Source organism: Hyperolius riggenbachi, chromosome 10 (genome assembly GCF_040937935.1).
Source record: "Hyperolius riggenbachi isolate aHypRig1 chromosome 10, aHypRig1.pri, whole genome shotgun sequence".
Taxonomy (NCBI): Eukaryota; Metazoa; Chordata; class Amphibia; order Anura; family Hyperoliidae; genus Hyperolius; species Hyperolius riggenbachi.
Window position 1 is genome coordinate 197125559 of NC_090655.1, and position 23667 is coordinate 197149225.

Genomic DNA, 23667 nt, shown 5'->3' on the forward strand with positions numbered 1-23667 from the left:
GCCTTTCAACTCCTCTCACAGTCCCCCCGTTCCAGCACTGGCTTCCCCATTAGCAGCCTCCGACCCTATCTGCCGCTGTGGGAGGCTCGGGAAGTCTTTGGGAGCCTGTGTGCTCCCAAAGGCGGATGCTCTGTACTGCATTCTCGTGCACTCGCAGTACGGAACTACACGTCTTCGGCCTCCCGCAGCAAGGGATTTGAATGGGGGAGCCAGCGCTGGAACGGGAAGACTCTGTAGGACCCAGAGCCTTTCCTCTCTTTAGGTATCGGTTTTGTTTTTCTTATTAGCTTCAGATTCACTTTAAGGCAAAGCCTGCATGCGGTGAGTTAGAAAAATGTGATATGTTACAATGCAGTGCTAATAGAATTCTATGGGTAGTGAGCTCACATGCAGAATTTTTCTGCAACACAACTGAGCACTGTGACCTAATCCTACATTTTTGAAGATCGATTTTCTCCAAAACTGCAAGGTATTTTCGGGAACTTTTTTTTACTTGATCCCACTAAATCAAATCTAACATTTTTGGGCCGTTTGTATCGGCAGGGCATTTGTAAATCTGGTGTTTGTAAGTCACGGACTACCTCTAATGACTAGTACTACTCTGTAATGCGGGTGTGTGGATTTGTCATAGACAGCTGCATACTTTTCACTACAAGCTAGAACGTTTACAGGATGAGAAAAAAACCCACAGATGCAGCTTAAAGAGGAACTCCAGTGAAAATAATGTAATAAAAAAAAGTGCTTCATTTTTACAATAATTATGTATAAATGATTTAGTCAGTGTTTGCCCATTGTAAAATCTTTTAAATCCCTGATTTACATTCTGACATTTATTACATGGTGACATTTTTACTGTTGGCAGGTGATGTAGCTGCTGCATGTTTTTCTGGCAGTTGGAAACAGCTGTAAACTGCCATTTCCCACAATGCAACAGGGTCCACAGACAGGAAACTGCCAAGAGTACGTACTTTTCTTGTTTCTTGTGGGAGGGGTTTCACCACAATATCAGCCATACAGCGCCCCCTGATGGTCTGTTTGTGAAAAGGAATATATTTCTCATGTAAAAAGAGGGCATTAGCTACTGATTGGGATAAAGTTCAATTCTTGGTCGGAGTTTCTCTTTAAGACGCAGTTATGGATAAACCAATAATAGTAGGGGGTGGGGGAGAAACTGTGGGCGAGTTTATATGGTCAATTAGATGCTAATTTAATATAAATGATATGTAGCTTGGAACTGGACTAGTCCATATTGGAAACCTCTGCATTTTATTGGCCCAAATGCAAGCTGCATGCAATTTGCATTTGGAAATACCATCTTATTAGCCATCTCTATTACCAGGGGTAAGGGAAAGCTTTTGGGGGGGGGGGCAAAGGTGATAAACAGACACTACGCAAGGAGGCTACAAGGTTTGTTTTTCTTCGTTTTTAAACCACACATTTTATGGAATTAATCAAATATTCTGCCCCACCCAATCCCAATATAGCATTTATTATTTTAATACAATTCATTAAAATCCACAGATCAAAAGAAAATAAGTATAATTAAAATGAATGAATTAAAAATGTAAAATAACTGGCTAATGTTACCAATTCCATGTAGTAAGAGAGCTTGCCTACACAAACTGTTCATAGTATTAAAAATCTGTTGGTCCTCATACTACATGGAGGTGGTAAAATTGGTCAATCAGTTCTATTTTTAGTAGTGTTATAAGCAATTCAATCAAGGGTGCATTTTTTGATATATACACATATATATGCAGATCAAAGCATCCAGGACTGTGCATGCTGACAGTGTATTCATCACTACATATTAAAAACAACATTGTATGAGACGCCTACCTTTATTAGCTAGGATTTCCTCCTCCAGGTAGCTGAAAAGGCAAATGAATCAGGTTAATTACTATCCCATGATGCTTTGCCACAGCTTCACATAAGCGCAGAGCAGGCCAGCTTACTTCCTACTTTATGCTAACACAGTAACTTCCATGTCTGCCCAACCACTCAGCAGCACTAGTCCTATGATGGGGATGGCTGACCGCAGTCACAATCCAGATCTGATGACAGTCTGTTTACATAGCAACACAGATAATTCAACAGGGAGTGTGATTTACCTATATTTTACTGTGCAAATGCCACACACTGCAACACCACCCCTGTACTACAAACAGATTTTGCACTTAAAAGTGATCTAAAACTGATGAATATTGCAAGGAATTTTAGTTTATTTACCCAGAGGATAATTATTTGCAATAACCGTATCACTGGGTAATAAGCTAAATTTCCCCCCAAATACGTTTATCTTATAAGTGTCCGCCTCATATGTGGTTGACGATCTATGATATGCCCATTTTTTCTAAAACTGAGCAAGTTAAACTCCGCAGCCTCAGAGACCAGTTATATCCATTGGTAAAACATATATAAAGTTTTGTATCTAGCCAAGTAACATATTTATTATTATTATTTAGTATTTATATAGCGCCGACATCTTCTGCAGCGCTGTAGAGTACATGGTTTGTCACTTAGCTATCCCACAGAGGAGCTCACAATCTAATCCCTACCATAGTCATATGTCTATGTATGTATCATGTAGTGTATGTATTGCAGTTTAAGGCCAATTTAGGGGTAGCAAATTAACTTATCTGTATGTTTTTGGGACGTGGGAGGAAACCCGGAGTGCCCAGAGGAAACCCGCGCAAAGATAGGGAAAACATACAAACTCAGGCCTGGATTTAAATCACAGGAGCCTATAGGCACATATGTCCTGGCACGCTAAACTTCACCCTCCAGAAACCCACAAGCTCCCGCTGAACCGCACGAGTGTACTGGCTGACCCAGCTGTTACTTCTTCCTTATCTGTCACACGTAGCTACAGGTGACTCTTAGCATTAGGTAGCCAGCTAGCGGTGCCCCGACTGAAGGGAGATTTTGTTAGTGGAAAGCCAAGTGACTAGACTCTCATTTACATTTTGCTCAGGACTCTGCATAGGGAAGGGGGAGTGAGTCCGAAGCTGCCCAAGGCAGCGAATTAAATGGGGGGTGACAATGCTGGAACGAGGGGTACAAGATAGGACAGGGAATGCTCTATAGAATCCTGAGCCTTCCCTGTCCATAGGTAAGTATATAAGCTGAGCTGTCTCTGAACAAGAGGAGTGTAGCAGCCGGGATATTGAAATCTAGGTCCTGGCAGAGATCAGGGTCTCAAAACAGGCCATAGGTTTCAATTGATTACACCTGAGACTGGCGTTCTGCATGTAAACATTATTTGCTTACATGTTCAGGTAGAAATACACAAACCAAAGGAGTCTTCAAAAACCACAGACCAATTCTTTATTTAATTCCACATTATGATGCAACCATAAAAGTTCCCTCCTATCTCACCATAAAATTGTAATAACACGGCCATATTTGACTTATATCAGCTGATATCCACATCCACACAATGCACTCTCCCCACACTTCCTCCACCTCTCACACAGTAGGAAAGTAGGACAGTTAGGACAGTAGGACAAGTTCAGCGTGTTCCTGATGCTTTTTATAACCTTACAAAGGCAGTAAGAAAGGATAAAACTCTTTGTATGGGAAAAAAACACATTCCAGTAAAACCATAAAATGACCATATATCTCAAAGGATGGATGAATAAATCAAGTGCAGAAGACAACCTTTAAGTAGGCTTCTACTGATGCATTTCCTCACTGGTGACACTTGCTCTGGGGCATACAGTATGTGACATTCCACTCGGAGCATAGGCCTGTTTCATCTCACTGTAAACTTGACAAGCGGAGCAGAGCTAAGGATTTGCCAAACATGCAGGTAGCACTGCTGACTTGCTAGCTGCTATTTCACTTCTCAGGTAGTGGGAGCCTGCATATTAGTGCACTCTCTGCTCAACCCCACTATCATCACTGATCTATCTATCTATCTATCTATCTATCTATCTATCTATCTATCTATCTATCTATCGCCATCAACATCTGCTAAACTGTACATAATACATTAATACATATTTTACATACAAGTGCAATAGAGATAAAAGCACAGTTGTAAAGTGCACCATGTATTAAGCATTCATAACCACCAAACATACATATCCAGACTGGGCATGTGCTAGAGTATGGCTTTTTTCTTGGCATGTGCAGACCTTACTTGGGCATGCCCAGTCCAGATGCCCTTGTCCACTACCAAGTTTAGATTGTCCCTGCACTGGATCAGTAGGTTGCAAGACTATCTCGGAAGCCTCAGCAGCATAGAGGCTTCCCATTACTGAGATCAAGCTGTAAAAAGTTTTTTTGCCATTCAGGTGTATTTCTGGTTATTTCCTTTATTTAGAAATTAGATCTTAAACCTACTGCAAACTCTAAAGCTCCTTTCCATCTCCGCAACATCTCCAAACTCTGCCCCTTCCTAACAACGGACACTACCAAACGTAACATCCATGCACTCATCTCCTTGACTCACTTTGACTACCGCAATGCTCTATTGTCAGGCCTCCCCTTGAATTGCATTGCACCTCTTTAGTCACAAATGCAGCAGCTAGATAATTTCATTCTACCCACCGCTCTGCTTCTACATCTCCCCTCTGCAAAGCCATACACTGGCTCCCTACCTGCTTTAGGATCTGTTTTAAGATTCTGTGCCTGCCCAACAAATAAGCGCACAGGACCTGCCAAACCTGCATCTCCGAGCTCATCCACAGATATATAACTGCCCACTCCTGTCCTCCAATGATCTCCACGTGACCACTCCACGCATTTCTCACTCCCATGCACACCTACAGGACTTCTCAAAAGACCTTTCCATGGACTAACTCGGACTTGAATTGCTGGGTCAATTAAATCGCACGATCATGCATCTTACACCCTGTTTGCATGTATAACCTTGTGCTAGGTTGTATAACCATGTGCTACCTCTCTGTCTGCCACCCTTTGTTTAAATTGTATGTATCCCTATTTCATGTCCAGCACTGCGTAATATGTCAGTGCTTTATAAATACAATAAATAATAATAATGTAGATACATGGTTTGTACTATAATCATTGGATTCTGGGAACATAGGCATTGACTGGTATCCCTACTCTGTGAGTCACAAAGTCCAACCTGAATAACTCGCCCAGCAGCCAGAAAGGAGAAGTACTGTAGTAGTTTGTACTGCATTTCCAAGAATATTTGGCATATGAACGTGGTATTCTGTCCAGCACTTTCATGCTTTTATAGACTCCCTTGTGTAGTTTCAATTGGTATGGTCGCAAAATAATGGCAGAGAGGGGTACTTACATAATGTTTTCTGATCTTACTGAAACATTACATTAGTGAATATTAGTATATTCCAAATAAAATGCAACAAAACGCAGTGCAGTGCATTTTGGTGCATCCGATTTGTATTATACTTTTCTCTTTTTTATTTGGAAACATGCCAACACAGGAGACACGAACAATGAATTTCTATGGAGACGCACTTTAAATGCACTTAACCAGTGAATGAAGTACACTTCATGCAAGATTTTCCTGTGCTTAAATGATGATGCAAGATAGATTTAATGTGAACTCAGTGAGCCGTCCAAAAACACAACCTTAATTACACAACAGCGGGACGGTATCAATACAGATTGAGATTCATTTTTCACATGCACTTGATAACTGCAAAATAAACATGAGTAAAAGGCCTCGTTTCCATCTGTGCGCTTTTGTCCGCTTTTTATCAGCACATCATTGTTACAGATTAAGGCCTCGTTCACATCTCTTCAGCGCAGATGGCCGTGCAATCGGAACGCAACGTGTACAATCGCATGCCATCTGCGCTGTTGATCCCATCCATTGACAGTGATGGGATCAGCTCTGCGCTTGTGGGCAAAATGCAGGCAGCAGTACGCAAGCGCTTCATATTGCATCGTACTGCTGCGCAGCGCAGTAGATGTGAACGGTAGAAGGGCTGTCTACGCCCTTCTGCCGTTTCTGTGTTTCAGCACATCATACGTGCTTCCAAATGCGCACGGAAGCGCGTATGATGTGAACTAGGCCTGATACATGTTGCTGAAAAGCGGACAGAAGAGCACAGATGGAAACAAGGCCTACCAACAAACTTCATCCAACTGCAGTGGGAAACGGACACACAGTAGTAACAGACCTGGAAGCAGCATGTTGCTTCCAGGGTCGGCTTAAAGGACAGAAAAAAGTAGGGATAAAATTATGGTGTTTACGCCATCCACAGTAAATGGCATAACACGACAGTACCGGTGCTGCTTGAATGGGCAGAGTTTAGAGTTAGACATTGAGTGTTGCAGACAGCAGTAAACGTTGTGCAAACGCCTGTGTGAACCGGCCCTAAGGCTCAGTTCACACTGACTATTTTGAGGATGGTAATCCTTAAGGATCATTTCACACTGGTGCGCTGCGTTACCCTGTTTTGCCGCAGGGTAATACTAAACCAATGTAAGTCTATGGGGCATTTCAGACCTGGCGCGCTGCGCCAGAAGTGTCCAATTTGACATGCGGGCAACAGTGCGTTAGGGGCAGCATGTGACGTGTGGCGACCGGAACTCATGTAAGTCTATGGAGACGCAGCTTTTTTAAAAAAATGTTCGGCACTTACGCTGCGGTGCGCATGCAGGGAAGCATATTTTTTAATTACACTTCAGCTCGATTCAAATTTCAACAAGGAAGAAAGCTGGCACATCCAAAATCAATCTTTATTGGTGCCATGTAAAAATATGGCCCATCATTTCGGACCCACGTAGGACCCCTTTATCAAGGCAATATTTGCTCTGAGGCAAAGATCTGTCTGCTGCTGTGCAAAAGATTCTGCATAGGAAGTTGGGAGTCTGGCTCCTCTAACACTCGCTGGCAGCGATGTGCATTCACTGAGATCAGCAGCAGCCTGGGCTGCCAGTGAGTGTTAGAGGAGCCAGACTCCCAACTTCCTATGCAGAATCTTTTGCACAGCAGCAGACAGATCTTTGCCTCAGAGCAAATATTGCCTTGATAAAGTGGTCCTACACGGCTCCGAAACGTTGGCCATATTTTTAAATGGAAACCCCCCCCCCCAATGTTTATTTTTTGACTAATATTCCCAGCTTGTTTCTTCTCAGCCCTGATAAAATCCCTGACTGAGCATTCAGTCTGGCTTTGCTATAATGACTCAGCTATAATGATTCCTGAGCAGAGCCAGTAGGGGGCAGGCTTGGACTTGAAGACATGAGAGAACACAGACTGAGCTATAAAAATGCCTGAGCAAAGCCAGACTGAATGCTCAGTCGGGGATTTTATCAGGGCTGATTAGAAGCAAGCTGTGCAGTGCAGAATGAAACAGAAAGCAAGGTAGGTGTTTTCTCTAATATTCCCACTGATATATATGGTAAAATACATGAGGGTGCTTCGTCTCTGGTTCCCTTTAATAACATTGACTCTATCTTACCACATGCTTCCAGGGGAACAATAATAGGGTCTGTGCACACCCTTTAAGAAATCTACATTCCCTAATTGCAGGAGATTAATTGTACAAACCAATACTAGACTGCTTTCCTGAACACAGCAGAATGCATTCAAACAAGAACAACCTCTAATCTGATGCTATGCACTAAATCCATGAAAATGTTGTAGACCATAGGGGCAGTGATCATAGGGAGAGTGAATCAGCAGCTTTGTTCTGCTGCTTCCTCTATTCACACTAGAGTTGATCTGCACTTGGAACAGGTGCTGTATTGAGGTTACTGTGCTTTGGACTGCAAAGATAGAGCCTCTGGTGTTTTCATGGTAACTTCCTACTAGGAGACACCAATAAAATGGCAGAAAACACTGCAAGTAACTTCCACCGAGTGTGATGCTGACTGAAGGTTTAAATCCATTGTTAGTGTAAACACTGCCATTGAACCCTTTGAGTGCATTTTCCTAGAACTCCCCCCATTGCTCACGTAGAAACACCAGCTTTTAACACCAGTGTGAACTTATCTTTACACTCCAATAGTGACAGTCACAGCCACAACCAAACAGTTTCCATTTGCTAAAGTTCCCATCTACACAAGCTCTTAACCTCCCTGGCGGTAACCCCAAGGCAGGCTTGGGATGGAAAATAGAATCCAGAATCCCGAGCCTGACTCGGGGTAGCAAAGAGGTCTATGCAGAGCCTGCAGTATAGCGGGCATTTCGGGCATTTCAACTCTTCTCCACTAGGATCCAGACCCTGGCAGCCATTCTTCTTCCACTCCTCGGAGGCTCTGAATCCCTCGGATGAGATCCCAGTCTGTCTGTCGTCATGACAACAGATAGCGATCTCACAATAGGGGTACAGCGCTACCCTGAGGGAGAATTGCAGCTCTGGATCCCAGGCAGGTAAGTGCAGGGCTGCCACAGATTTCACTGCTGTATGATCTTTTTCCCTGGTTTTATTGTCTAAAAGTGTGTGAAAAAACTGCACCGCTTTTAGATAATGGTACCATCGTAATATCACTAATCATTGACTGTGAACTGAGTGCTGTGCCTTTTATATATTTTCATTTCTGGAGCCCTCACAGCTGAAAAAGCAATTTAGACAAAATCCAAGGCTATCACTAAATGTAAACAGCTTGGTGTGTTGATATACCAGCTGCAGCAAAAGGAAAGTACCTGAAGTCAGAGCAGTAAGGCAGATATTTTTTTCTAACTGGTTTTAAGAACGGTCAATTATAAGGCAGGAGTACAACTAGTTCCTGCCTCTAAGAGAACTCACCTCAGCTATACCTGTGTCACTGCAGTTCAGAATTGCTGCAAATGGTTGTAGTTGCTGATAAACGCATAAAACTCTAGATTTGCTGCAGTTACAAGACAACTGAAGTGAGAAGAATAAGGCTGCCATATTTATTTCATTTTAGACAATACCAGTTGCCTGGCTGATCTGTTTGTCTGTCGTAGTGTTTGAATAACACCAGAAACAAGCATGTGGCTAATCTACCTCTCACTTCAGTTGAGGTTTAATAGAAGCATTATATGGTCCTGAGAGTAGCTTGATGATCTTGTTTCTTGGCAGATTTCTGGGAGTAAAGTAGCCTGAAATGCCAAAAACAATGTGGGGATGTGTTAGGGAGAGCAAATCAGTACCCAAAGACTCTGTAAAACGTGATGTAAGCATGCAGATTTTATTCTTTAATGTAGAGCTGTCACATATGTATCAGATCCTGCTGCCTAACAGCAATAGAGATTAAAACAATGTTGAGATTCCATTTCCTTTTTTGCCTTGCCCTTGTACTGTAAGGTGAGTGGGAAATCAGCAGATCCAATTCAGAACCAAGGATGCATTCTGGAGCTCTTGATACAAAGTAGCAGATAAACTTTCATAAAGGTCATGACAGCAATTATCGATACTGTCGTTCTACAATAACTAGAATCCCCACTTGGCATAACAAACTTTGCAGCATGGAATTTGGTAAGTCAGACTCTCTCCCTCCCCACCCCCGCATGATTTTGATTATTCCAAGCTGCACAAAATTGGCATCCAGACCAGAATTGTTAGCATCTCATTGGCAATGTCTACTGTAGAGCTAAAAACTTAGCAAAGTCAAATTAGACAATAATCTTTGCCAATTATTACAGTGAGAAAAAGTACAGCTAACAGCACATGCCAAAATGCTTCTTACTTGTCAACAGCCAGCGAAACTTGCATGTATGCAATTTTAAGAGTACCTATGTCCACAGCACTATATCTTTGGAAAATGTACCATACCTAAAGGTGCGTACACACATGCGACTATAGTCGTTTGTAACGATCGTTCCCCGATCTTTACCAACGACGATCGTTACAAAAAACGAACCAACGACTATTAAGGCAAACGACGAACGAGGCAAATCGCTACAAAACAAAGTTCTGTCTTGGCGGATTTTTACCACCGACGATCGTTAGCAAAAGTGGTACATCGTTGGAAACGATCGTTCGTACCAGGCTGGACATGTGCATTTCACTTTTTCTCCAAGGAACTTTACAATTTTATGCGCAGGCGCATTAAGTGCTTTTACGTGGTGTAACGTTCGTTCTAACGATGTGATCGTTACACACTTTTTACAACTAACTTTACTTCGGTCGTTCTTTCGTCAATTAAAAGATCGTTTGTCGTTGACAACGAACGATCGTTGTCGCATGTGTGTACGTAGCATTACTCAACAAAGTTCACCGCACTGATGAAGACCTCTTTTATACACGAGGGGCTCTTATACATGCTGAAGGGAAAGAATAATGTAAACAGCATTGTGCTCTTTCCATTTCTGCATGCACATGTGGGAAAAATGATCCACACTAAGTCAATGCTAACAGATTAAGAGTGTGTTCAACAATCCAACAAGCTCAAAGAAAAACACGTCATGATACATTCAGCCACCAGGGTTCATTTAAACTGCCACTGCTGCTTAGCTGCCAATAATACATGATGCCTACAAGCATCTTACTCATAATCCATGCCCTTATCTATATACCAGGTCTTCCCTACAATATCAGGCCATGACTGATTAGAGGCTCCCAAGTTTCTGACTTGGAGTTTTGTTCTGCCTTCCTTCTGCTGTCCACAAACCTATAACATCACCAGGATGCTCACTTGCGATTGCAAAATTACTCTCAAAAAGCCGAGAGTGATTTTGCAACTTAAAAGACAACTGAAGCAAGAGGGATGTGGAGGCCATATTTATTTCCTTTTAAGCAATACCAGTTCCCTGGCTGTCCTGCTAAAATAGTGGGGCCTATGTTGCTACTACTTTGTAGAGGGAGTATGAGGTTCCTCAGACAATTTGCAAAGGATGTAAAAATCATTATCAAATCTTCTAATGAGAGTTTTCACACCTTAAAAGACAACTGTAATGAGCGGGATATTGCGGCTGTGATATTTATTGCGTTTTAAGCAATGCCAGTAGCCTGGCTGTCCTGTTGATCCTCTGCCTGTAATACGTTTAGTCATAGACCCTACACAAGTATGCAGAAGATCAGGTGTTTCTGAGATTATTGTCATATCTGACAAGATTATCTGCACGCTTGTTTCTGGTGTTATTCAGACCCTGCTGCAACCAAATAGATCAGCAGGGCTGGCAGACAACTGGTATTGTTTAAAAGGAAATAGATATGGAAAACTCTATATATTTCTCGCTTCAGTTGTCCTTTAATCCCCTTGCCGGTTATCCCGAGCTCAGCTCGGGGTAACCTGTGCAGGAGGATTTCTCAGGCCGCGCTGGGCCGATTTCTATCAAATAAAAAGCAGCACACGCAGCCGGCACTTTGCCAGCCGCGTGTGCTACCTGATCGCCGCTGCAGCGCGGCGATGCGCCGCGTGCAGCGGCGAAAGAGGGTCCCCCCAGCCGCCCGAGCCCAGCGCAGCTGGAACAAACAGTTCCGGCCAGCGCTAAGGGCTGGATCGGAGGCGGCTGACGTCAGGACGTCGGCTGACGTCCATGACGTCACTCCGCTCAGGGAAACAAGGAAGGCCGCTCATTGCGGCCTTCCTTGTTACTTCTGATCGCCGGAGGCGATCAGAAGTGCGCATACGGAGCGCCCTCTAGTGGGCTTTCATGCAGCCAACTTTCAGTTGGCTGCATGAAATAGTTTTTTTGTTGTTTAAAAAAAACCCTCCCGCAGCCGCCCTGGCGATCTTAATAGAACGCCAGGGAGGTTTAGGGCCCGTTTCCACTATTGCGTTGCGGAATCGCCGGCGAATCACCGCAGGCAAATCGCATGCGGGTGCGATTCCGCATGCGTTTTTTGCCGCGATTTCGCATAGGTTAGGGTGATGCGATTTTAACCATGTCACTGCCTGTGTGAATTAACATGGGTACCTATGCGAAATCGCATGCGAATTCGCGGCAAAAAACGCATGGGGAAACCGCATGCGATTTCCCTATTAAATACATTGCGTGCGATTCGCCTGCATTCCACACGCAGGCGAAATCTGCAGGGTCTACCGTGCAGAAAAATCCTGCACACAAAAACGCAAATGAAAACTGACAAGTGGAAACAGTCCCATCCACTTGTATTGCCTATGCGAATCTGCATGCGTTGTCTGCATGCAGAATCGCGCTAGTGGAAACGGGTTTTAAAGGTTTTTTTTGGTGGTGGTAAAAAAAAAAAAAAAGACACTTACCTGGGGCTTCTATTAGCCCCTTGCAGCTGACATGTCCCACGCCATCCTCCTAAGATCCTCTGTTCCCCGCCGCCGGTCCCAGTCACCGGGGGGGGGAGGTACTGGAGGAAGCCCCAGGTAAGTCCAAATTCCATTTGTACTTACCGCTCAGGGTCTCTTTTAATTAGCCTAGCACTTTCGGAATCACCAGTGATTGCCGGCGATTACAAAGCACGGCTAAAAGTGCTCTAGTAGGCTATAGCCCATATTAACAGCCTAAGTTTAACTACTGAGGTAACAAACACCTGGAACTGGTAGACTCAATGCCAGTGGCGGACATACGGCCGTGCAGGCGCACGAGGGCCCCTGAAGTTCCGTTGCTTCAGGGGCCCATTAAGTATTGCTTTATTTTGTTTTTTGTTTATTATTTTTTTTCCTGGGGGGCCCTGACTCCTATCCTCCCCCCGTCACCTCGGGGCCCCCCCTCATGCGGCGGGAAAGCGGCAAATACAGGAAGTCTCCGGGGCTCCAGTAGGCGCTAGAGGCTCAGCCGCTTGGTCTCCGATGTCTCCACTCCTCTGTATACTGCCCGCTACTAAACCAGGAAGTAGCGAGCGATATACAGAGGAGAGAGACATCGGAGACCAAGCGGCTGAGGCTCTAGCGCCTGCTGGAACCCCGGAGACTTCCTGTATTTGACGCTCTCCCGCCGCGCATACCGGGAGGGGGGCCCCCCGAGGTGAGGGAGGGAGGATAGGAGTCGGACCCCCCACCCAGATAGCTACCCACCTGGCTACCTAACCACCCACCCGGCTACCTACCCACCTACCAGGCTACCTACCTAAAGACCCACCAGGCTACCTACCTAAAGACCCACCAGGCTACCTACCTACCCACCCACCAGGCTACCTACCTACCCACCCACCAGGCTACCTAACCACCCACCCGGCTACCTACCTACCCACCAGGCTACCTACCCACCCGGCTACCTACCTAACCACCCACCCGGCTACCTACCTACTGGGCTAGTTAAAAACCCACCCACCAGGCTACCTAACCACCCGGCTACCTACTCACCCACCTACCCACCTGGCTACCTACCCACCCACCCGGCTACCCAGCCACCCACCCGGCTACCCAGCCACCCACCCGGCTACCTACCTTCCCACCCACCTACCCAAAAGGCTACCTACCTACCCACCCGGCTACCTACCCACCCACCTGGCTACCTACCCACCCAGCCACCCGGCTACCTACCTACCCACCAGGCTACCTATCCACCCAACCACCCATGGGAGCTGCGCGCTGGATGGAGGCTGGGACAGGAGGTCTGCTGCTGCAGGTGAGTTTGCATGTATTTTCTGGGCAAATCTGCCGACATGATTGCACGTATTTTCTGGGAAAATCTGCCGACATGATTGCACGTATTTTCTGGGCACATCTGCCGACATGATTGCATGTATTTTCTGGGCATATCTGCCGACATGATTGCACGTATTTTCTGGGCATATCTGCCGACATGATTGCACGTATTTTCTAGGCATATCTGCCGACATGATTGCACATATTTTCTGGGCATATCTGCCGACATGATTGCACATATTTTCTGGGCATATCTGCCGACATGATTGCACGTATTTTCTGGGCATATCTGCCGACGTGATTGAATGTATTTTCTGGGCATATCTGCCGACATGATTGAATGTATTTTCTGGGCATATCTGCCAACATGATTGAATGTATTTTCTGGGCAAATCTGCTCACATTATGTGTATTTTCTTGAGAAAACCTGCACAATTATGTGAATTTTCTGGGGAAAGGGTCACCAAAATTTGGGCCCACTGTCTTTGCGTTGCACTTTTTAAGGGAACCTGATCTGAGAATAATATTGAGGCTGCCATATTTCTCTCCTTTTAAAGAGAATCTGTACTCTAAAATTTTTACAGCCCCTCTGTGCTGTTTCTGCCACTCTCTGCTGCAAACCTGGCTTGTAATTGCCAGTTTTAGGCAGTGTTTACAAACAAACTAACCAGCTTGTGATAGGCTCACATAAGCAGAGTGTGTGAGTCATACAGAGCCTGCAGGGGGCCTGGAGGGGGTGTGTATAGCTTCTACCAATCACAAGCAGCCCTGCACATTCCACACATTCCAGCCTTAGCCCGACTGTGCCGACAGAAAAAACAGATTAGATCATATAACAGAGATAACACAGCCACTGTGCAATTAGGAAAAGCTGCAGTAAGCGAGAGCACATTAGAACAGGCAAAGGAACTTATAGGATAGAAGAACTAAGGCTGAACATTTTGTTACTGAGCCTCTTTAAGCAATACCAGTTGCCTGGCTGCCGTGCTGGTCCTCTGCCTCTTATTCTTTCAACCATAGACCCTGAACAAGCATGCAGCAGGTCAGGGGTTTCTGACAATATTGTCAGAACTGAGAAGATTAGCTGCATGCTTGTTGCTGGTGTAATTCAGTTTATTACTGTAGCCAAATAGATCAGCAGGGCCGCCAGGCAACTAGTATTGTTTAAAAGGAAATAAATATGGCAGCCTCCATATCACTCTCACCCCGGGTTCACTTTAGTTAGCTCAGCCCTCATCCAGTCACTGCCATGGCCATTTTTTGCCGCGGCACCCAATTTTTTATAGCCACACCCATTTTTTTTCATGCGCCGCAGGTTATAGCCACACCCACTTATTGCCGCGGCATGCTTCTCACGCCGCAGGTCATAGGGGCCCACAATTGCAATTTTGCACAGGGGCCCACTGCTGGCTATGTCCGCCACTGCTCAATGCAAAGCTCTAAATTTGTGATTTGAAAGCATCTGTGTCCAGTGTTGGAATAAGAATCGATGCTCTACTACAAGAAATCAGAACAATGTTTAATGACATGTTAGATTACACTCAAGGAAGTAGTAATGTCACCAAATGCATGGTGCTCATCTCCTGAGATGACATCAATGTATCTACACCACTATTTGTTTTGTACTATGTACAGGGCTATGGAAGGTTTTGGCACTTCATAAATTAAAAATAATAATCAAACTAAAAATATAAGGACGTGACCATAAATTAATATGTACTCCAAATGAAACAGGAAAAGCCACACCTAATATACCCAACATTCAGAAATATTACAGTGAACAGACACCCATAGCCACTCCCACATGCTAATGAGCACTTCTGCTCCACCCACTATGTAAATAACCTTCAGGCCACACCCATTCCAACTTTTCTACCCTTTCAGTCGGGGGGACACGCCCACCCTGCTCCCAGCCCACCACAGTGCAGCACGGCTCCAACACCAGACCCCCGAACACGCATCCTTGCGTGACGTCATTCACCTGGTCCGGCCCCCAAGGCCTAGCTCCTCCTCCTCCCCAGGCATTTCCCGGCGGCTTCTCCTCCTCCGCGGACACTCCGCCTTCCTCCTGCGAGAGGAGCCCCCCATAACCACTTCTTCTTCCCCGGCCGCCCCCTCGGCTCCTGTTGCCCGCTTCGGGCAGACCCGCGGCTCCGGCCCTCCCGGCATCCGTCCGTCAGCCAGTCCGCTCTCCTCTTTCCGGCAGTGCGCAGGCGCGGAGCTCCCCCTCCGGGTCAGCGCTCTGACGTCACTCTGGCGTTCGCACCCCCTAGTGAGGAGGACATGGGTTTACTGCGCATGCGCAGCCGAACTACCGCTGTCTCGAGCGTGTCCATTAGCCCCATCGCTGAACAGCGTGATCTGAACCACGCCTAGTGTTTTTTCCTTCTGGCTTGTCATTGGCAATTTGGTGAAAGGTGATTGTGTTATGCACATGCGCAGCAGCGTCATGTCGCCGAGGACGTATGGGAGTTGTAGTTTGGTGCAAACTTGTCAAAAGAAACTTTATTACTAATACAAAAACATGCATTTTACAGTGTTAAAATATGTTTTAGGCAATGACAGTTGCAGGAGATCGTTGTTGGGGTAAGGTAGCTTCTTAGAATAGTTGTCCGTTTAAGAAATTGTAAGCCCCTACATTTTTCTACTATAAATAAGTTTAGGTGGACTGCAAGCAATAACATGTTGTCTTTCAAGCAGGGGCTTATGTTAGGCTTAGGGTCTTATGTTGCAGCATTTCACTTATCTCCCATGACAATGATTTATTTATTTTTGCATGTATTAATATATTATGATGTCACTTCTTATCTTTAAAGTGAACCTAAGGTGAGAGTGATATCGAGGCTGCCATATTTATTTCCTTTTAAACAATTCTAGTTGCCTGACAGTGCTGCTGATCTATTTGGCTGCAGTAGTGAACTGAATTACACCAGAAACAAGCATGCATCTAATCTTCTCAGTTCTGACAATATTGTCAGACACCCCTGACCTGCTGCATGCTTGTTCAGGGTCTATGGTTGAAAGAATAAGAGGCAGAGGACCAGCACGGCAGCCAGGCAACTGGTATTGCTTAAAAGGAAATAAATATGGCAGCCTCCATATTATTCTCACTTCGGGTTCCCTTTAACGTGTGGAACATATGAAAAGGAACATTTCTGTAGCAAACTAGACATTGACTAAGGGTCCTTTTTTTCTAGCGCACTGTGGTAGTGGTATGATTCTGAAAAATTGCACTTCAGCCAAAAAGTCGCACTATGCGATATACCTGCAGTATAACAGAAGAAAAAAAATGGTACTTACGTATTATCCCTTTTAGAAAGTTTAGCAGCTTTTTGCTAAAGTTCTGTTTGCTCCCCCAGGAAGATCTGACCATTTTTGGAAAGTTGAAAGTCCCAGCTTTCTGTTGCTCCGGGTTCCGATTCGGTATGATGCTCAGTTCCCAAGTTATGGGGTTTTGGAGGAGGGGTGTCCCCTGAACTTGGCTGCTGAAAGTGCAGTTACAGAAGTACGGGACAAACCCGACATGATGATAAGCAGCACATCTGGTAGGTCTTCTTCCTTCGTAGCATAAATCTGTGTTTTCAAAACGTATATCAAGTGCCCTGGGTCTCTCATTACAGATGAAGGAGCAGCGCAGCTATGCACCCTCGTCTCCGCTCTGTCTTACTAGCATGGGCAGGAGACTCCATTCCACTGTGCCCTCTGTAGCAAAGTGCAGTGACACCTGTCCCCCAAATCACCCCTAACTTGGAAATGGGGCACCGCATTGACTTGGGACCCAGTGCAAAGGAAAGCCAGGACTTTAAGCTTTCCAAAAATGGTTAGATTTGGCTAGGGGATAAAACAGCACTTTAACAAAAAGCTGCCAAACTTTCCAGATGGGATAATACGTAAGTACCAAACAAAATAAACACGCAACTTCCATTTGAACTCCAGGAGTTAATGCTCTGCAGGTTCTGCAGTGTCTGGAGGACTTCCTAGTCAATGCGATAGAGTCTGCCTCTAGTCTGCTTTAGGGGACCCAGCAGAAAACCTCATAGGGACCAGTTCTCCAATCACAGCACCTTCTGTGATCAGTACGAGAGGCTCCCTCTCTGGACAGCTTTAAAAAAAGGCTAAAAACTCACCTCTTTTCCCTAGCCTTTGAGACTGCATAATGCAGGGTCACAGCGCTTTGAGTCCCCAGGGAGAAAAGCGCTATATAAATATTATTGTTATTGTTATTGCTCTGCAGCACAAAGCTTTGTGATTGGGCAAATAGTGTAGTTTACTACAACCTATTGGAAACCTAGCAGTTTGAGAAGGTGCCGTCCAACCAATCCCATCAGTGGAAGCTACCTATGAGGTTTCCTGCTGGGTCCCCTAAAGCAGACTAGAGGCAGACTCTATCGCATTGCCTTGCACTACTAACAGGGCTCGATTCACAAAGCGGTGCTAACCCAGTTAGAGACTTTAGGTGTGATAACCATTGCACCACGCTGGTGAAAAGCCAGTTTAGGTGTGATAAGTTTAGGCATGATATGTTTAGATAAGTTTAGATTGCGCGCAAAGTCCCGCACGCAAAGCAGCGCCATTCAACTCTATGCGAAGTGCACCAGACTTTGCTAGCGCAAAACTTTTGATCAGCTGTGCACTGCGGTGCTAACCCAGTTGGTGCTTAAACTTATCACGCCTAAACTTATCACGCCTAAACTTATCACGCCTAAACTTATCACTCCTAAACTTATCACTCCTAAACTTATCACACCTAAACTTATCACACCTAAACTGAGTTTAGGCGTGATAAAGGGCTTTTCACCAGCGTGCTAACTGTTAACACCGCTTTGTGAATCAGGCCCACAGTGTGGCCAGTCTCTTTAATGGCCACTGCGATGAGCTGTGGCCGAGGAGAGTATCGCGACATGACGCACTTTCTGCAAAGGGGACTAAGGGAGAAGTCAGGTTTTTTCTCTTTTAACTGTCCATCTCTATATCTGCCCTATCCCTTTAACCCTCCTGGCGGTCTAATTATTTCCGCTAGGAGGCAGCGCAGCAGTTTTGTTTTTTTTTAAATCATGTAGCGAGCCTAGATAGCCGCTGCTCAGCGGCATCCCCCCCCCCCCCCCCCCCCCCCCGCTTCGACCGCCTTCGGCGATCTCCGATCAGGAAATCCGTTTCGGGATTTCCTGGAGGGCTTCCCCTGTCGCCATGGCGACTGGGGCGGTATGACGTCAGCGACGTCGTGACGTCATTGGGAGTCCCAATCCACCCCTCAGTGCTGCCTGGCACTGATTGGCCAGGCAGCGCACGGGGTCTGCGGGGGGGGGGGGCGCGCGCCGCGACGGATAGCGGCGATCGAGCGCGGGGCGGTGGCGATCGGTATGCTGACGCAGCTAGCAAAGTGCTAGCTGCGTGCAGCAAAAAAAAAATTAAGCAAATTGGCCCAGCAGGGCCTGAGAAAACCTCCTGCGCGGCTTACCCTGAACTATGTTCGGGGTTACCGCCAGGAAGGTTAACAACCTTTCTACTTGCTTGTAGCAAAGATGATTATATCATGTAGATTTTTAGGGCTGGGATCCCAATACATTCAGGAGGTGAGATGCCATACTGTAGTACAATATTGGGGGAAAAGGGGGTCTTTTATGGAGAAAGACATGGTGTGTGGCTAGCGGCATCAATACACTAGTCTCTGAGAATGGTGTAGGGAGAAGCAGTTATTATTATTATTATTTAGCGACAGGGGTTTGGGCATGTAGGTTAGTATTGGGCTCACATATCCTTTCCTTTGGTCAGTATTGGTTAAAAGAAAATAAACAGAGTTTATATACCTCGCTGCTATGTGTGTGAATTTTTGATTTAACCTTTTGACAAAGGCACTTACAAATAAGACTCTGTTGAACTGCATCCCTGCCACAAATTAATTTCTCAGTGCACATGGAAGGATGGGAGATAATACTGTAAATCAGGTGATCACTTGTATATTCACTGGAAGACCCAAGGTGGTGCCCCATCTTTGTGACAGGAGGATGAGGAGTTTGGACAGGAACCAAAGACTTGCTATGTCCAGCAAAAAAGCACTGTATCCAATTACATGGGGCTATATACTGAATTATTTATGTGTGGAATTTTTTGCTTCAATGTAATAATACAATTATTTTACATACACAGGTCATTCTTAAATGATTATGATTAATTTATCATTAATATTAATACACATAGGCTATCATTCATAAAGCATTTCCGCATGCGGAAATGCTTAAAACAGCTGACTTTACCACCCACGTAGCAAATTCAGCATTCATAAAGGCTCCTTCCGCATGAAAAGCTGACCTTACCGAGCAGAGCGATAAATCACCGCCTTGTGCGGTGATTATTGTAAAAAATGTAGCAAAATGTTCATTCATAAAGATCACCGCAAGCGGTGTGAGGTCGGGAAGTACCGCTCCCTCTGATGTGGCGATAACAATGTAAGTGAATGGAGACACACAGACCTCCCAGGCAGCTGCAGCAGAGCGGAACACGGGGAAATGTATCAACTCGGCAGCTTCCGTGTCTCCGCAAGCCTACCGCCTGCCTACCGCCAGCCTAGTTCGGGGAATCTCCGCACTGCTACCGCACCTGAATACTTTTAACCGATTGGAAGGCAATTTGCGTTCCGACCACTAGGGCTCCTGTGACAGTATGGATGAAAGGCTGACGTAGTCACTGCAAGTGGTAATGTTTGTATATAGTTGGACAAATTGTGCGGTGACTTGTGGATCATGCCATGATGGACGAGATATTGGCTGTCAGTTTTACCTAATGAATCTGGGGTCCTGGGGTAAAAGAGCCTTGACGGGCCAAGGCTACCCAGCCTATCCTATCCTAAGGGTATTTAAATCTTATGTATAGTTCTTGTTTGTATATGCTGTTGATATACCATCATGTGACTGATAGGATAGATGCACTTGTCAGGTTTTTTGTTTGTTTAAGTGAACCCGAGGTGAAATTGATGTGGAGGCTGCCATACTTATTTCCTTGTAAACAATGCCAGTTGTCTGGCAGTCCTGTTGATCTACTGGCATAAGCAGTGTCTGAGTCAAAACCTTAGAACCAGGGGCATTCCTAGGGTCCTTGGAGATCAGCGGTACCTGTGGGCAATAGGCGGGGGAAGTATGCGACACGCGCTGCAGCAAAAATTGTGCATGGCCATACAGTGAGTGGGCGTGGCCATGGGTGGGGCCAAATACACATGCACATGAACATGAGCAGCGATGTAAGGCACTAGAGAACAGCTTATACTGTACATACTGTAGGCAGCAGAGATCAGCACACTGCAGCTAGCGCACCCAAAAATATGAGGGTTACGTTGTGCAGTGCGCTACGCGCGCCCGACGAAAAATGGGTGTGGCCATGGACCAGAATGTGGGTGTGGTCACAGGTGGAGTCAAATTTACATGAACCTAGCAATGGTGGGGCATTAGATTAGGACAGTGGTGGCGAACCTTTTGGAGGCCGAGTGCCCAAACTGCAACCCAAAAGTCACTTATTTATCGCAAAGTGGAAACAGCAATTTAAACTAAATACTGTACAAATATTTTAACTCATACATGAACATTATGGAAAATCAAAGTTGAAAATAAACTGTGAAGATAAACAATTTCATCCATCCTACTGATGAAAAATGTATTAATTTTTTTAGAACCTCCCAGTTTTATTTTCTGTTTTAAAAAGCTAAAAAAGTAGGTTTAATGCTATTGTCTCATATGATGATGTTTCAGCTTTTCCCATAGTCTCGCAGTTAGCAATCATGTGACCTCCAACAAGACAAATTCAGCAATCATGAGGCCCCTATCAAGACAAATTCAGCAATCATGAGGCCCCTGTCAAGACAAATTCAGCAATCATGAGGCCCCTATCAAGACAAATTCAGCAATCATGAGGCCCCAACAAGACAAATTCAGCAATCGTGAGGCCCCCAACAAGACAAATTCAGCAATCATGAGGCCCCCAACAAATCATGAGGCCCCTAACAAGACAAATTCAGCAATCTTGAGGCCCACAACAAGACAAATTCAGCAATCATGAGGCCCGCAACAAGACAAATTCAGCAGTCATGAGGCACATAAATAGACAGCATTTCACATAAATAGGCAGAATGCCCCCTTAATATGGTAGACACCTCTCACCTGGCTTCTGAATTCTGCTCTACTGGTTGCTGTCCTTGGCAATACTGTTTTTGGCTGGATTGGGGATGATGTGTGGGCTGAAAAGCCTGGCTGTGATGCTGTGGCCGGGTTGGCTGGCGGTGATGCTGTAGCCGATGCTGTGGCTGGCGGTGATGCTGTGACCTGGCTGGCGGTAATGCTGGGCTGTGCTTGGCTGGTTGAAGTAAATGCTGGCCTGACTGGTGATGCTGTGGCCTTTTTGACAGTGATTCTAGGCTGGTTGGCTGGTGGTAATTCTGGGCTGGCTGGCCTGGATAGTTTAGGTAGTGACAGGTGCCCCCTAGTTAAGGTAGCGCCAGGAGTCCCCCAGTTTAGGTAGTGACAGGAGCGCCCCAGTTCAGGCAGTGACAGGAGCCCCCCAGCTCACCTAGTGACAGGAACCCCCCATTGTATGTAGTGACAGTTGCCCCCCAGTTCAGGTAGTGACAGGGACCCCCAGTTTAGGTAGTGAGTGACAGGGACCCCCAGGTTAGGTAGTGAGGGACAGGGACCCCCAGGTTAGGTAGTGAGTGACAGGAACCCCCCAGGTTAGGTAGTGACAGGGACACCCAGGTTAGGTAGTGAGTGATGGGGACCCCCAGGTTAGGTAGTGAGTGACAGGCACCCCCCAGGTTAGGTAGTGAGTGACAGGGACCCTCCAGGTTAGGTAGTGAGTGACAGGCGTCCCCCAGGTTAGGTAGTGAGTGACAGGGACTCCCAGGTTAGGTAGTGAGTGACAGGCGCCCCCCAGGTTAGGTAGTGAGTGGCAGGCGCCCCCCAGGTTAGGTAGTGACTGACAGGGACCTCCAGGTTAGGTAGTGAGTGACAGGCGCCCCCCAGGTTAGGTAGTGAGTGACAGGCGCCCCCCAGGTTAGGTAGTGAGTGACAGGCGCCCCCCAGGTTAGGTAGTGAGTGATAGACACCCCCCAGGTTAGGTAGTGAGTGACAGGGACCCCCAGGTTAGGTAGTGAGTGAAGGGTGCCCCCCAGGTTAGATAGTGAGTGACAGGCGTCCCCCAGGTTAGGTAGTGAGTGACAGGCGCCCCCCAGGTTAGGTAGTGAGTTACAGGGACCCCCAGTTAGGTAGTGAGTGACAGGCACCCCCCAGGTTAGGTAGTGAGTGACAGGTGTCCCCCCAGGTTAGGTAGTGAGTGACAGGCGCCCCCCAGGTTAGGTAGTGAGTGACAGGCGCCCCCCCCCCCCCGGTTAGGTAGTGACAGGGACCCCCAGGTTAGGTAGTGACAGGGATCCCCAGGTTAGGTAGTGAGTGACAGGGACCCCAGGTTAGGTAGTGAGTGACAGGCGTCCCCCAGGTTAGGTAGTGAGTGACAGGCGCCCCCCCCCAGGTTAGGTAGTGAGTGACAGGGACCCCCCAGGTTAGGTAGTGAGTGACAGGCGTCCCCCAGGTTAGGTAGTGAGTGACAGGGACCCCCAGGTTAGGTAGTGAGTGACAGGAACTCCCAGGTTAGGTAGTGAGTGACAGGCGCCCGTCAGGTTAGGTTGTGAGTGGCAGGCGCCCCCCAGGTTAGGTAGTGAGTGACAGGGACCCCCAGGTTAGGTAGTGAGTGACAGGCGCTTCCCAGGTTAGGTAGTGAGTGACAGGCGCCCCCCAGGTTAGGTAGTGAGTGACAGGCGCTCCCCAGGTTAGGTAGTGAGTGACAGGCACCCCCCAGGTTAGGTAGTGACAGGGACCCCCAGGTTAGGTAGTGAGTGAAGGGCGCCCCCCAGGTTAGGTTGTGACAGGGACCCCCAGTTAGGTAGTGAGTGACAGGCGCTCCCCCGGTTAGGTAGTGAGTTACAGGGACCCCCAGTTAGGTAGTGAGTGACAGGCGCCCCCCCCAGGTTAGGTAGTGAGTGACAGGCGCCCCCCAGGTTAGGTAGTGAGTGACAGGGACCCCAAGTTAGGTAGTGAGTGACAGGCGCCCCCCAGGTTAGGTAGTGAGTGACAGGGACCTCCAGGTTAGGTAGTGAGTGAAAGGCGCCCCCCAGGTTAGGTAGTGAGTGACAGGGACCCCCAGGTTAGGTAGTGAGTGACAGGCACCCCCCAGGTTAGGTTGTGAGTGACAGGGACCTCCAGTTAG

The 23667-nt window shown here is 46.5% G+C and overlaps 1 protein-coding gene across 1 annotated transcript in view; it reads right to left on the reverse strand.

The window, feature by feature from the left end:
• ZFP91 (ZFP91 zinc finger protein, atypical E3 ubiquitin ligase) overlaps positions 1-15674 on the reverse strand; it is a 92640-nt gene extending 76966 nt beyond the window's left edge. The window contains exons 1-2 of the mRNA XM_068255580.1: positions 15404-15674; positions 1840-1871 (exon numbers count right to left, since the gene is read on the reverse strand). Of these exons, the coding sequence (XP_068111681.1) occupies positions 1840-1871; positions 15404-15591 (220 nt within the window). The 5' untranslated portion in view covers positions 15592-15674. The remainder of the gene's footprint in view (positions 1-1839; positions 1872-15403) is intronic.
• Positions 15675-23667: the final 7993 nt, after the last annotated feature.